At 52.2% G+C, this 14,158-nt stretch overlaps 4 protein-coding genes across 4 annotated transcripts; 1 reads left to right on the forward strand and 3 right to left on the reverse strand.

Annotated features, from left to right (window-relative positions):
- Positions 1-1,513: 1,513 nt before the first annotated feature.
- Positions 1,514-2,414, reverse strand: NCS54_01377100 (SGNH-hydro domain-containing protein; the record flags this gene model as incomplete). The annotated part of the gene is made up of 4 exons (XM_053158944.1): positions 1,514-1,874; positions 1,926-1,984; positions 2,049-2,113; positions 2,393-2,414. The coding sequence occupies 4 exons, from the start codon at positions 2,412-2,414 to the stop codon at positions 1,514-1,516; spliced, it is 507 nt and encodes a 168-aa protein (XP_053014919.1).
- Positions 2,415-4,264: 1,850 nt separating this feature from the next.
- NCS54_01377200 (EHN domain-containing protein) lies at positions 4,265-5,705 on the forward strand (the record flags this gene model as incomplete). Its single annotated transcript, XM_053158945.1, has 5 exons — positions 4,265-4,497; positions 4,563-5,103; positions 5,156-5,231; positions 5,291-5,545; positions 5,614-5,705. The coding sequence occupies 5 exons, from the start codon at positions 4,265-4,267 to the stop codon at positions 5,703-5,705; spliced, it is 1,197 nt and encodes a 398-aa protein (XP_053014920.1).
- Positions 5,706-6,097: 392 nt separating this feature from the next.
- On the reverse strand, positions 6,098-8,981 carry NCS54_01377300 (Hypothetical protein; the record flags this gene model as incomplete). The annotated part of the gene is made up of 3 exons (XM_053158946.1): positions 6,098-6,784; positions 6,841-8,654; positions 8,717-8,981. 3 exons carry the CDS (start codon positions 8,979-8,981, stop codon positions 6,098-6,100), a joined length of 2,766 nt encoding a protein of 921 aa, XP_053014921.1.
- Positions 8,982-10,422: 1,441 nt separating this feature from the next.
- On the reverse strand, positions 10,423-12,369 carry NCS54_01377400 (GH16 domain-containing protein; the record flags this gene model as incomplete). Its single annotated transcript, XM_053158947.1, has 7 exons — positions 12,141-12,369; positions 11,959-12,090; positions 11,847-11,899; positions 11,724-11,797; positions 11,030-11,675; positions 10,760-10,947; positions 10,423-10,579 (listed from the first exon to the last, which is right to left on the reverse strand). The coding sequence occupies exons 1-7, from the start codon at positions 12,325-12,327 to the stop codon at positions 10,423-10,425; spliced, it is 1,437 nt and encodes a 478-aa protein (XP_053014922.1). The 5' UTR covers positions 12,328-12,369.
- Positions 12,370-14,158: the final 1,789 nt, after the last annotated feature.

Below are 14,158 nucleotides of genomic sequence, written 5' to 3' on the forward strand. Positions count from 1 at the left end.
GATTTCGGCTGGCCACAGATTCTCCAGAGCAAAGTTGGCGAGACCAACGCGCTGCGAATCTTTGAGCCAGAGTCAATGCGCGAAATCGGCGAAATAGTTTGGGGTGCTGGCCAGCGATCGGTTCCAGTCGTAACTATCGAAATCGGGGTCAAGCTTTATTATGTCAAGCTCAGGATTAGAGTAGAGAGTTCCGCTTTTCTCAACATATTCCCAACGATATTGACAAGGCAACTGGACTCGATAGAAGCGAAGCGCGACTTGTCGGGATTGTTGGCAGACACGGAAGAGCTTGCTTATAGGGAAGGGCGCCAATAAGACAATGATGTATCTTTTGCTCTTTATTGTCATGTCAACGGCACGGTAAGGCTTGTACAGTTTGATGTGTAGCAGGCGCTCATGTCTAAGGGCATGCTCCCAGATGTCGCACTGAAGCTCAGTAGGGCGTTGAGAAAAGCTGGGGAAGCCTTTGTCAATGTTTTCAGGAAGAGGATTGTGAATTTGTCGGTCTGGGAGCATATGCTGATCACTTGAGGCTGGTGTCATGATGAAGAAAGCTTGCTCAGGTGATACTAGGGTTAGCCGAATCGAAAGGCGGGTTGTCGACAGGTTATATAGAGAACAAAAGACCTTGGGACTGGTGACTCATTTGATCAAAAGATCGGATGCGGTGCACCCTTCACGTGGGGACGCCTCACGCATCTATGTTTGATTTTGTTGAGTGAATAAGCTCTGTACATCCCCTGCATGACGTGCCACGAGCTCAATCAAGGACTCCGGCCCGACTAGCCTAGAATTGCTCTGTTGTGGATGTGGTACCGTAGTATTAGCAAGAGCATTATTATGCGTTCCATTCCTCGAACGTTTCTGAGACCAAGTTTCATCTCTCACTGGGAACGATCTTCTGGTTCAGTTAACCCATCGAGGGCCGGGCGTCAACTATAAAAAAGAACACATTACCAACACATCATAGCATCATATCCCAATGCTCATCCAGTGGCCTGAAAGGCGGATCGCAAGATGAACACGTACTGCCGTCTCGTGATCCATTTTCTGGCCCTTCCCATTGAGAAATGTTGTATAGTAATTATTACCGAGGCTTTGTCACCACTGGCCAAGAGAGAAGTTAGTCTGTAAGGAGACAAGTCACGGTAGGCATGAGGCTGATCCCAATGGATCCAGGCACCACCCACCTCATACAACTGTCCATTGACCTCGGCAGTGTAGGTTCATCCGCCGATTCTGTCTCGGTCTTCAAGAAGTAGGACATTGAACCCTGTGTGGATGGGAGGGTTGTATCCCTTGAATGACTGAATGTGTCAAGTTTGTGCGTAACACGATGCTTTTTGCGTTGGAGATTTTGGTGATGTATTGCATTAAAAGATTATGTCCTTTGATTCCCTTGTTCATGACCCCTTTGTCCCAATTGGTAGGGATGCGCTGGGTGGTCGTCTCCTCGATTATCTATAACTTGGTTGCTACTACGGCCTGGGCCGTCCCCTTGCGGCTCTTGGATCTAGGCTTCGTCGACTTGAGTGATAAAGCTGTACCACCAGTCTTCCATCAAGTCATAGGCGTCATCAGTTGGATGCACGCAATCTCGGAGGAGGTTATGTCCGGCCTCCTCCCAGCGAGAAAAGTCGACAGCCACGACATGCTTACCCTTCTGCCGCCGTTGTCGGACAATACCAAGAATGAGCTTCTGATACTGCTTGGTGCGCTCTCGCCGGGCGTGGTGGCTGTCGCATGTGTAGATGATGATTGACACCAGAACAACAGCGTCTGGGCACTCTTCAGTGATTTTATCGATGAGATTTCCCAGTCGCCCAGCCGCCTCCCTTGGGCCATTGCCATCTTTGGCGATTGTACTAGTATTGCTATTCATGTCGTTAGTTCCTGCGGCCAGCAGAATGATATTAGGTTGTTACTTCAGCGTAGGCCCGACGTGGTTGGTAATGTACTTGATCGTCTTGCCTAGAAGCCCTGCCTGTGTGTCTCCCATATTAGCATCATAATTTCTGGGCATGTCATAAGCGCCGGCTGTAACTCACATGGTTACCATCGGCCATACCACTGTTCTCATTGAGTTGTGTCCCAGCCCAGACCACCTTGTTCTCTAGGCAAAGGTTGTTAGCGAAGTAAAGACCATAGCACTAGGTGGCTTACTAGACAAATTCTTTCGCAGCTATTGTCGCTATCCATTTCCATCAGTGTCGCCGTATCCGGCTGTGATGGAGTCGCCGACGCAGAGGATGCGGAGTTTGATGCCGTTCTTGATGGCTTTGCTTGGTTGTCTCTTTTGATACTGAAGAATTTCTTTTACATGCCCTGGTCTACAAGTGGGATTTGGCTTTGGATTTGGCTGTTTGGTTGGTACCACAATAGACGTATATACCGTAAGTGTCGGGGGAGACCATGGAGTGGTAGTTTGACCCGAGTGTAATGGTGGAGGCTCCGTAAAAGTCTCAGTCGAGAGAAGCCGTTCTTCAACAGTCTCCCCACTCCACGAAGAAGAGGATTGAGCAAAAGAAGGAGGAATTTCTGAGTCTTGGCCTCTAGCAACCACACGCAACGTGTCCGCCGGGTGTGAACCGGCGTGAGGAGGCGCGGCGACGCCGACCGTGGCCAGCGCAGATAGTAGTAGGAGAACAACACTCCGAAGCTCTGGCATCGTAAATAAGAGGGCAGAAGAATGGAAAGTGGGCTGGCAGAGTCGGCAAAGGCCGGTGGACGTTGGCTTTCCTATTAATAACCAACAAGCAGATGATGTGGACAGGCGGTTCTGGCCTGTGGATTTAGGTCGAGAGCGACATTCCGCTTTCCACAACCCTCGAGTAAGCGCAGCACCATGATGCTCGTTTCAGCACAGCCTTGGGATGAATCTACCAACAACGCACTTAGTGGACCTGGAACATTGGGCATGGTGATTCGGCCTATCAACTTTGATGTTGGATTTGTAGTCATCTAACAGTTCGGTCACCCGTGATCCCAGACCGGGCTATCGTGACTATAAACAGCAATTTCTAACCGAGGCACAGATGAGCAGTGGATCAGTTATATGGCCGTGCTTCCGTGATAATTCCGCCAGCCTCTCTTGGCAGGACAAAATAGGGAATTACTTTGCGACACAATCTAATTCTGTGCACAAGGGATTCATGCCCCCAACAACAGGCCCAAAGGCCCTGCTGTAAGCCGCATTGAGCTGATTTCAGGCTGGCTTCAAGAATGAACGCCAGCTTTCACTGGAGCAAGCCGGTCCCCTGTAATTTCCGCCAACAGTCCAGCCGTTGGCTTCACTTCTGCGTTGTCCCCAACTGCTGGCCACATCTCCTGCCGCCTGGACCCGCTACGCCTGAACAAAATAAACATGAGGGTACGGATTAACATCGCAAGTACCGGGTCTCAGCTACTAACTGCTTGACTCACCACACTGGAAAACTTTCTGGTACCGAGTAGACGGATGGCTGGAATATTTCAAGTCACCCGCCAGTATGTGTTCATTACCACATTCTTTGTGACGAGCCACCAAGCTCTCAATAACTTCAGTCTGCTTGGCAAACAGCAGCTTGTCGCAAGAATTAGTAGACGCGTTATCAGAGGGGCGCCCGAGAAGACCAAGGCAAACTATCCCAGTAGGTATTTCTTTCTATTGCGAGTGCAATTCGGTCGAATTCTAGATATGCCAGCATCAATGGCCGACCACAAATAACATGTTTAATTCTGTCTGTTTACTATGACAACTGTAACAGCATATCCCATAACTTGGCTGCACATGGCTCAATCGGGTTTGACGGTATTTCGGCCGAATCCCTCCCAACCACTTGCTTACCTTGATGAAATTGTTGACCCCAATCAATGGACACATAGCGAAGTGGGCGCACGGGCGAAGGGATAAGCAGAGGGTCGTCTCAGAGAAAATAATGTTTTTACCAGATGAATGTAAAATACTCGAAGATTTCAAGGATAGGGATGGAATCAGTTAGATCTCTGAATATATTTCCTTGTCCTTTCTTCCCTTATGAGATAAGGATATCTGTATGCCTTCCGATGCATCATGCCCTTTCAAGTTGTTGTGGTGGGCGGCTGGGGATAACCAAGCAGCGGGTCGATAGAAAACCCCGACAATCGGACGAAATACGGACGAAATCTACCCCAACTTTCTGTGCAGTTTGTTAGTGAATCAACTGACGAGCGGAAGTATAAAAGAACCAGAGCAATGCATTAAATATGGTCATCTCAGAAGAGCGCTCATCCCAGTCCAAGCAACATGAATGTCACCAATCCTCCCACGGGCCAAAGCCCCATCGAGCCTTTCAAGGTCGACTTGTCAAAGAATATGCCGAGAATGCTCGAGTTGGTGAAGAATACCAAGTTGCCTGATAAATCTGCCTACTCTAGTCTTGGATCATCGGCCGGTATTGACTTGGATGTCCTGAAGGAACTACAGAGAGAATGGGTAGCGGATTTTGACTGGAAAACAGAGGAAGAAGACATAAACAGGTAAGCCCTGGATGACATCACGATCTTGTCACATGGTAGCTTCACTCACACCGAATCTACCATAGTTATAACCACTTCACCACAACCATCGAGGACTTGAAGATTCACTTCATCCATGAACGCTCTGGGGAACCTGATGCAATTCCGCTTGTCCTCTTACATGGCTGGCCAGGCTCTTTCCTGGAGGTTCTGCCTGTCATCAAACCTCTGACTCAAAAGGCGAAAACCTCGGCGGGCAGAGACGTCTCGTTTGATATCGTCGTCCCCTCACTTCCAGGTTTTGCTTTCTCCCAAGCCCCGCCAGCAAATTGGACTGTTGTCGACACGGCTCGCATTTTTCATTCCCTCATGACTGAAGTTTTGGGCTATCGAACTTTCGCTGTCAATGGTACCGATTGGGGCTCCGGAATCGCTTATGCCTTGTATGAGCAATACCCCGCCGCTACTCGGGGTGTGCACTTTTCCATGATTCCTTTCATGCCCTTGCTGAAGGATCAGCTCACAGCTCGCGATATTACCCTTACTCCAGAAGAACAATTCCAGGAGAGGAGGTTCGCAGGTTGGAACATGACTGGTAATGCCTACTTCATGGTGCAGGTCACAAAGGTATTGGATCCAACGCATAATGCTACAGCTTCAATGGCTAATTTGACTCCAGCCAACTACAATCGGACTCGCCTTACAGGATAACCCAGTTGGCCAGTTGGCATGGATTGCGCAGCAAATCATCGACTGTGAGTATAAAAGCAGCCCAGTGTCAGTGGAAGCCGAAAATATTCTAATGCTCCTACAGGGTCAGATCCCCGGGCTGGAACTGGTCCGTCTGCTCTAACTCACCGAGAAATCCTTCGATTTACGTCACTCTACTTCCTTACTGAAACATTTCTCTCGTCTGTCTTTATTTACTCATCAAATCCCAATGGGTTTAGACCAGAGTACACCAAGGCTCCCACTGATGCCCCGATGCTTTACAGTAATTTCAAGTACAACAACGCTTTCTTTCCCCGAGCCTTAGTGGAAAAGGTTGGAAACCTGGTGTATTGGAAGGGTGAGTCACTGTGCCACATTATTCATGGTTGAGACCCATGCCCATGGACTAACCGTCGTCCGTCTTAGATCACGATTTTGGCGGCCATTTCCCAGGGGTTGACAACCCATCAGCCCTCACTTCTGACCTTAGAGAGCTTGCGAACTATTGGGTGTCATAGTCGACAAGAACGTAGTCGAGGGGTTTGAAGAATCCGGGGCGAGTATCTTATTGATGAGCTGTACTGGTTTCCCAACCTTTGCTCTTCTTGATTTCGATGATGTCGGGCAACTCTACTCAGGCCTTTCTCTCGATCACCAAGAATGACAGCTCGGTTCCTAACGATCCGCCGACACTGAAGCCATAGGGCTTGATGACGTCGGGATATCTCAAATATCATATCACAAGAGTTACTCAAGGAGGCGGGTAGTCACGGAAGTGGGATTTATGAAGAATATGATCGATTACAAAATAAATACGACAACCCTAAGAAATCATGGGCTGTGGGTGATTAGATCGTCGTCGGATGTGCGTATTCTGCTTAGGTATTCCTTGATCGGAGCGTCGTTTAACTTAGACACCAGGAGTAGTGAAGCCAGGGAGCTTAGGCCAATCGCCCAGATGAGCTGGATCGCCACCAATTCTCACCCAGATGGCATGCGAGGGAGTTGGTCCGTCAAGGACGAACATCTGATACCAGGAGGGGGGACTGATGAAGGCGTTGGGCGGCGCCTCGACAGTGCAAGTGGTTCCAGTGCAGGAAAAGGATGGGAACATGGTGCGCTGGCCCATTGTGATACCATGGGTAGAGCCGATCGAGGCCAAGAGCGACACACGCATGTTGGCAGCACCCTCAGTCAGTGGTGAGGTGAGAGTAAAGGTGTAGCTCTGACCATAAGCCCAGTCGCGATCCTCGATAGTGAACTCAGGCTGGGTAGCGCCAGACAGAAGATAATCAGGCACGAAGTACTCAAGGCGATACTCCTGAGGATGCTTGCCCTGGTCCTGAGGATCCGAGCCTGAAATAAGCACCTTGCCATCACTGAGGAGAACGCCTTCGGAGTGGTACATGCGGGCAATGGTGGTGTTGGCCAAAACTGTCATGCGCTGACCAAGGGGCTGCTCGGGATCGTACATAACAGCGTTGAGGTTGGAGTCGTCAGCCAGTCCGAACCCACCGCGGCCTACCTTGGCTCCATTGACAATAAGGTAACGACCGTCGGGGAGGGCGATCATAGTAGGCATGACACGCTTTGAGGGCTGTCATCAGAGTTAGCATGTGCATAACAGAGTGTGTGAGGGTCATCTTGTCTTACCATTCGCTCGATAGTCCACTCGGCACCAGGGGTATCTGGCTCGATGATGACACAGTTGTCAAGGGCCTCGTTTCCAGGTTCAGCAGTAGTGCCACCACAGACAAGAACCTCGAGAGGGTCAGTGTAGGGTGCCTTCTGGGGCATGAGCATCATGGTTCCCTGCAGGGGGTAGTTGCGACCAGTCAGAGGGTTGTCGACAGCGCCAGGCATATCAGGCAGCTGGCGGATGGTTTGGAAGTCTGTCTGGGAGATGATGCGTGACTCGTTGAACTGTGCAAAGAACATGTCGCCCGAGGGTAGAATGGCCAAGTGCGGGTACGAGTTGGTACGTCCAATGTTCTCGGCGCGCTCGAGATAGTCGAGGTAGGTCGACTCAGTGACACCTTCAGGATGGGGCAGCACCTCACACGACGGTACAATTGGGGCATCAGAGCCAGACTCACCACCCATGGCGAGCAGAGAACCGTTGGAAAGAACAATAGCAGTGGGGTACCAGCGGGGATCAAAGAGGCGCAACAGCGAGTAATCCTCCTCCCAGTCATTGGTGCCATTATCGACTCCTTGCGGCGAGTCGGGAGTGAAGAAGCGGATACCATAGACAGACTCGGCTGACCAACCACCAATGTTGATCATCCGACCGGCCTTGTCAGGTAAGGTAAATGAGGCCGAACAGAAGACGTCGGTCTTGAGAGCGAGCTCACGGTACGTGTTGGTCGTGTAGTCAAACTCGAAGGAGCCCTCGGTGTTGTCCCAAGAGGTGCCGTGCTTCTCGACAAAGACGACCTTGTCGTTGATGCCAACGGAGCTGATCAAAGGCACGATGGGCGCGGTCGAGAAGAAGTCATACTCGCCCGCGGCAAACCCAGATGCATAATGGAATGTGTTGAGCGAGCTTCCAGTCCACTCATAGTAGCTGATGTGGTTGCCAGCACCGCACGTATAGTTGCGATCACCCGGGCAAGGCATGCTGCAGAATCCGTCGTCCTTCCAGACATCGCCCCTGGCCTCGACGGCACCGAGATCACCACAGACGCACTGACGACCGTACTCGACACCAGCGGCCGAGTAGCCGAACCTCTGGCAACGCTCGAGGCAGAAGTCAATGGTCATTTCGCTGCTGTCATAGTTGGGCGCATCCTCCCAGAGCCACTCAAGGATATAGGGGTTGGCATTGTCAAAGACGCAGCCCTTGTACTCCCAGTCGCCAGGCAGATCCTCGTCTTTGGCCACAGGAATCGGCCAGATTGGAAACTCACCATCTGAGTAGAGGGAAAGACGATTGCCAGCACCGCACATCTGACTGCTGTCACCTGCGCAGGGCATGTTGCACTCTGACTCAGCTGTCTTGGAGGCGGCGTTGTTCAGCGCATTGCCACAGAAGCACTCCTCAGAGTACTCTAGGCCGGCAACCTTGAAGCCGTTGGCGATGCATGTAGCAATACACCTCTGGGGAGTCATGGAAGACGATGGGCTACCTGGAGCACCAGCCATGGCACGTCCAGGGGGGTCAATGTAGCAGCCCTGATAAGCCCAGCCGTCAGGCAGGCCGGTGGCACTGGGAAGAGGGGACTCCGTCTTGGATATGGTGACGCTGGACTCTGTCCCAGTCTCGGTCTCAGTCTCAGTCTCAGACACAGAGAGGCTAGACTCCGTCTGAGAGCTCGAGAGAGTAGCAGATGACGTGACAGTAGCAGAGGAGCTGGCAAAGACAGTCAACCTGTCGCCGGCACCACAGGGCTGACTGCTGTCGCCAGAGCATGGCATGCTACAGTCAGCCTCGGCAACCTGGTTGGTGGGCCTAATATTGCCACAGACTATAGAGCACCCTGGTCAGCCATCAAGATCTCCTATATCTCGGTTGATGGTTCTCACTCACAGCATTCAGCCGTATACTCCATACCGGCGTAAGCGAAACCGGCATCAGAGCAGAAGGCGACGCAGCTCTCAGCAGTGAGGCCGGTGGTGTCATAGTGGACAGCGCCATTGAGAACGCGCTGGGCAACGCTGTCAACGAAGCATCCGATATAGTTCCAACCTTCCTGGGGGTTTGTTGGGGGGGTCAGATCCCTACGAAGGATGACACTGGCCGAAGTCAAGTGAAGGAACACTGCACCAAGTGCAACAAAATGAAACGCGGTCATAATGAGTGAAAGCCGCAGGGAATTATGAATGAATGTCAGAAATTAAATGAATGTGATGGGATAAGAAAAGGTGTTTGTGTTGTTCTCGTGAGTGAAAGAGCGATGTCTTCATCATATATCCATGGATTCGATGTGTCCAGCTGATGGTGGCTTTCTAGGCATCGTGCCATATAATTTCCCTAGGGTAGCTTTCTATCCATTTTGGTCCCTTCTTGCCGCCCGTTTTCCAATAATTAATTCAAGTCGGTTCAGCTCGTAAAGCTCTTACACACTTCGGTTATCAAGGAGGGGATCAAAGTCCTGCCTCGGCTCCTATCATGCAGTTGTACGGGCGCCTCAACGCAGGAGAGTCGAGTCAGGCCGCGCAGCTGGCGTGTGACGGGGGTTACCATTCGTCGTCCTCTAAGCATGCCTTGTAATTGCCACGGCACTGTCCTTGGATAACGCGCTGTGCACCCTGTTAGATGATGGCGCTCAGATCTTGTTCACGGTCCCTCCCTGCTGGTGCATAATGGTCCCAATCTGGCAAAAGTGTGAGGATGAGGAAGAATTCAGTCTGATAAGTGCATCAAGGGGCGTCAGCCACGGTTCTTGTGTTGACTATCGCGGCCGCAATCTGTACTGGCCAGAACAGGGATCTCAGGGGCTCACAGTAGGAGGCCATGTTTGTATCTAGATCCGGACGAAGATGCATGAATTGGCTGCAGCTTCACATGGGCGTATCAACACAACATGAACCCCTGCTCGTTGTGTTTCAAGGCGTGTGCATAGCGAATGGGCACTTTCGGTTGGTGGGTCATTGCCAATCGCCAATGCAACATTGAAGAAAAGAGAAAAGAACCAACAAAAGTTCTGCTGCACAGGACCGAGGAGGGAGGGGCTGGCGCCCAGCTGCCCACTTCGCAAAAACATTGTTTGTCAAGCCAATCTTGGCGCCGAGAGAGCGGCGGCGAATTACCATCAGCTGTGCATGGTTGGCGGGGAACCAGTTAACGCAGCCTCGGTTATTAGATAAGAGAAAGGCAGCATTGAAGACAGGCTTGTGATGTGGCTAGAGATCTTTGATGAGCCAAGATCGGTTACTCTTCAGCTCTGATATGACTTGCCAGCGTAGGTAGAAAGAAGCAGAAAGGGGAGGGAAATGTCTCATCTACCCTGAAGAATGCATTTGGCGCAAGATTTCAGATAAAGTCAAGTACCGAAGCTACCAAAAGACCTAAAGCCACAGACTGATTTCAATACAGGGATTAAAATCCCCTGGCTGCTCGCCAAGCGTAGCGCCACATGACGGCATCTGAGCCGAGAGCCCCAACCGTGATATCCCTACCGAGATTTGATCTCTCCTTCTTGGCATCTCCCCGGTGTGTCTGATAACGACGTTCTGCAGTTCCAAGCCCTGAGAACCTTGGCAGGCCATGCATGCCCAGCACAAACAGCGGGACTAGCATTGGCCTTGCTGCCACATTTTGACCGATTTTACAACCATGCCGCGCTCCTCCTTGGGACCCCAACTTGGAAGCCATGTCTCGTTGGCCTTCCAAAAGTCCCGCATGGGGGTCTCACTGCGGTCGGCCCACGGCTTTCCGCCAACAGCGTCGCTAAAATAAACATTAGAGTTAGCCAAGGCGCTGTGCAGATCGAGGCTAGGAGATAACGGCTCGTATTGCAGGGATCGAGAGTGGCTGGAGACAAGGAGGGTGTGCCAGAGGGTGCCCAGGATCTCGGGAGGGGCTTGGCAGTAGGTGTGGTGGCCACTGAAAAGGGGGAATTTGACTCACGGAAACCAGCCATTGGTGCCACCGACCGCCACGTTCAGGATGAGAAAGAAAGACTGGTCAAAGGGCGTATTAGGACGGCCCGTGCTGCCCCAGGGATCTACAGGGACCGAGCCGTTGACGGACTCTCCGGCAAATTCGCCGTAGGTCCACAGGTTCTTGTTCTTGGTGAAGTCGAAGAAGATGACTTGCTGCAGATGGGGTCAGCGGGTCGTCTGGACATTGAGCGTAGCTGCTAGGGCTGGATGGAATAGATCCAATGCAACAACTTACCCGAAGACGACCGTCGAGCCAGGTGAAGAGGTACTTCTCACTCCACTCGAGTCCATAGGTGTGGAAGTCGTCAGTGTAGCGGACTCGTTTGCCTCCCCACTCACCGTAGCTCCTCCGCCAGCGATCATTCTCAGTAGCAGTGCCCCAGTGAAGTGCCGACGACACGAGGTTATCACCCATGGAATATTTGCGAGCGTCATTGCCGCGGCTCTCGGCGATATCAATCTCACCCGACTTTGGCCACTCACCGTAGACGCTGTCCTGGGGCATCATCCAGATTGCTGGCCACAGCCAGTCTCCACGAGGCATACGTGCCGTCACCTCGACACGACCATAGCGGATCGTCTTCTTGCCCTTGGTGTTGAGTCGTGCTGACCGCACTGGGTTGATGATCTGGCCCTTGGTGCTGTTGCTGACGGCGGCGCATGGCCAACGGGTCTCCCATTCATCGTCGGTGGCTTTTTCATCAGATGTGCACTTGCCGTCGGAGCGTCCATCGGTCGTCAGGTTGACAGTGTGGCCGTGGACCAGCTGATCATAGGTAATTTCGGTGCTCTCAAGCGTCAAGGTGGGTACGATGTGCAGGCCCTCGGCGTCGACATACGAATTGGCCTTGTCGGTGGTGGTCCAGTCAAAGGTTCCAGTACTGCGCCATTGTTAGTGATACGTACGAGGGATAAGTTCGAGCACATACCCAAATCCGCCCATCTGGACCTCATGATTCCAGTTGTCGAGGTTCTCAAAGTGATCATCCATGATCAAGCAATACTGCCCTCAGTCAGACCTGGAATACCTCGAGGATTTGGGTGGCACTTACTTCATAATTGGGGATGCCCTGAGTTTCCTTCCAACAAAGGAATCCTCCAATGCCTAAGAGGGATATTGTCAATGATCTGGCCGAGCGGATACTGCTGATCGTGCCAACTTACCAAGTCCGATAAAGATACATGTGTAAAAGATAATGCTGTCCCAGTTGACTTCCTTCTTGGACTTTTCGAGCCATGGCTTCTCGAATTCGCCCTTGAGCCGACTGCTCTTGAAGCGTCTGCGAGGGCCAGCAACTGGACGACATTAGCTACAAGCTAGTGCTTGACAACGTGGGCTCGCCTACCTTCATATGTAGAAGCATTCCGAGTGTGTGGTGACCGTCGGGACGTTAAGGACTCTGCAATAGGTGTTGCGGCAACAGGAGTTGAGAATGGGTTCTCGGGCGGCTCATCACCCGGGGTTCCGAAGGGGTTAACCCGCCGGGAGGACGATCCCTCGGCAGGAGAAGTGACAGCCGTCGAGCCTTCCATAGCTAGAGCGGAACTTCCAGTGCACGTAGGCTCGGCTTTTCCAACACCAGGGAGCAAAGGGTGAAGACGTTCGACTTTGTCCAAGGGAGTTCTAATGATATGAAGCAGGACGAAGTGCCCTCTGAGAGGGCTTCCCTTCTTGTTGACTCTTCCTCACGCACATGCTCCGAGGCGAGCTCGAGTTCCCCAACGCTCAATCACAACAAACAATCTAAGGGACATCTCGATCGCGTAAGCCCCTCCAGCCAACCTCCTGATATGCGGCTCCAAAAGCGGCTGAAATGCAGACAGGCATGGAGGTCGATTAGACAATGGGATCCTATCGTATCGCCTCGTTCTCACGATTGCAATATGACCTGTAAGCTCAACCAGAGATACGGTCGTGATGAGACGGGGACGCGGCCCGTGTGCCAAGATTCGGGCCTTCGGTACCAAGGGCATCCCGAGCGGCTATCATGCATGTTGGGTAGGCATTCCTGCAATGAAACTGCAACCCTGATAGTACTGCCTCCGGAAGCTGAAAAGGAAGCTGGAGAAAAATCAAGACCAAGACGGAGCAAACCCCCGCTGTGCCAAGAGGTCGCTTCAGGGCCTGAGTGGATGCAGCCAAGGCGGTTTGTCACGGTTCAGCTGTGGTGGCTGACTCCTCGTTCTCCTCATAAAATTACGGGGAGTTGTTGATATCTAAGGCCACGGGCGCGTGGAGTGGGAACGCAAGAATCTTCCATGCGTATGCTGTCGTCATCACCACCAATATGGTAGGCAGTGGGCAATATTTGAAGCACGAGGTCTCGGCAGCACCCGAGGTACCTACTTACTGGTCGGTAGGGTTACACCCCGGAAGTGTCATCTTTTCCCCTAGCGCCTCATCAACCTCGCCAACGGGAATCACGTTAAGCGATAGACACGTTGCGTTGGGTATGGGGACTCGGCGGCGGATCGATGAGTGGGTGTGGGCAGGGCAGCTGAAAGGGCTGCCGCCCCTGGACAAACAGTGGGTGGATCAGACCAGGGGTCACTTCAACGAGTTGGATAACGTTAGAGATTAGCTGTGACAAGGCGAAACCCATGGTCGGCAGGCGTTTACGATCTGGATGAACATCTTCTGCAGACTGCCGAACGAGTCGTTACAGGCTGAAGGCCACGCATGTTGTGCAACCTTATACAGCCCCTTGTTGGTCAAGAGTCTAGACTCTACCCTCTTGGGCCTCGCTTTTCTAATATTAGCCGAGCACGGATTAATCGTACGCCGCATGAGTACATTGCATCGCTGCAAGAATCAAGCAAACATTGGTAACAACCATGCTGCCTTCTCGGGTCCTGGTCCTGTTCATTTGCAAACTCTGCTTATCTGGTGGCGGCTTGCTCTTCTTCACCGTAAGCTGGGATCGGGTCGCTGAGCTGGCAATCAGCCAGCCTCCGTATCTGGTGGCGGACGGTTGGTCTGCAGTCGGATCAGGGTTGAGGTTACGTGCTCGCCTGGAAGTGCTCGCCCGCCTCGATACGAGGGGGTCTGCACAAATTTCCACATCCGCGGCTGCCGTTTGGCGTAATCTAGAGGCTTACATGTTGACCGAGAACAGACCAGCCTCCAGTCCAGCTCGATGCTGGCCCCGCGTGCGCGGCCAGGCTGCTCTCTGGCGTTTTCATGGCAAACAAGCCTCGATACGTCTACTGCCCAAGATTTTGGAATGAGGCCCGTGAAAAGTTTTCATAACTTGACCCATGCCGTTCAACATTTGCTCTTCTCTTGGCCTGACCAACTCGTCCCCTTTTCTGCCTCCCCCCGAGTTCACTACTCCCCTCCCCCCAAAGGCAGATCTTCGAGTGC

Source organism: Fusarium falciforme, chromosome 12 (assembly GCF_026873545.1).
Source record: "Fusarium falciforme chromosome 12, complete sequence".
Taxonomy (NCBI): Eukaryota; Fungi; Ascomycota; class Sordariomycetes; order Hypocreales; family Nectriaceae; genus Fusarium; species Fusarium falciforme.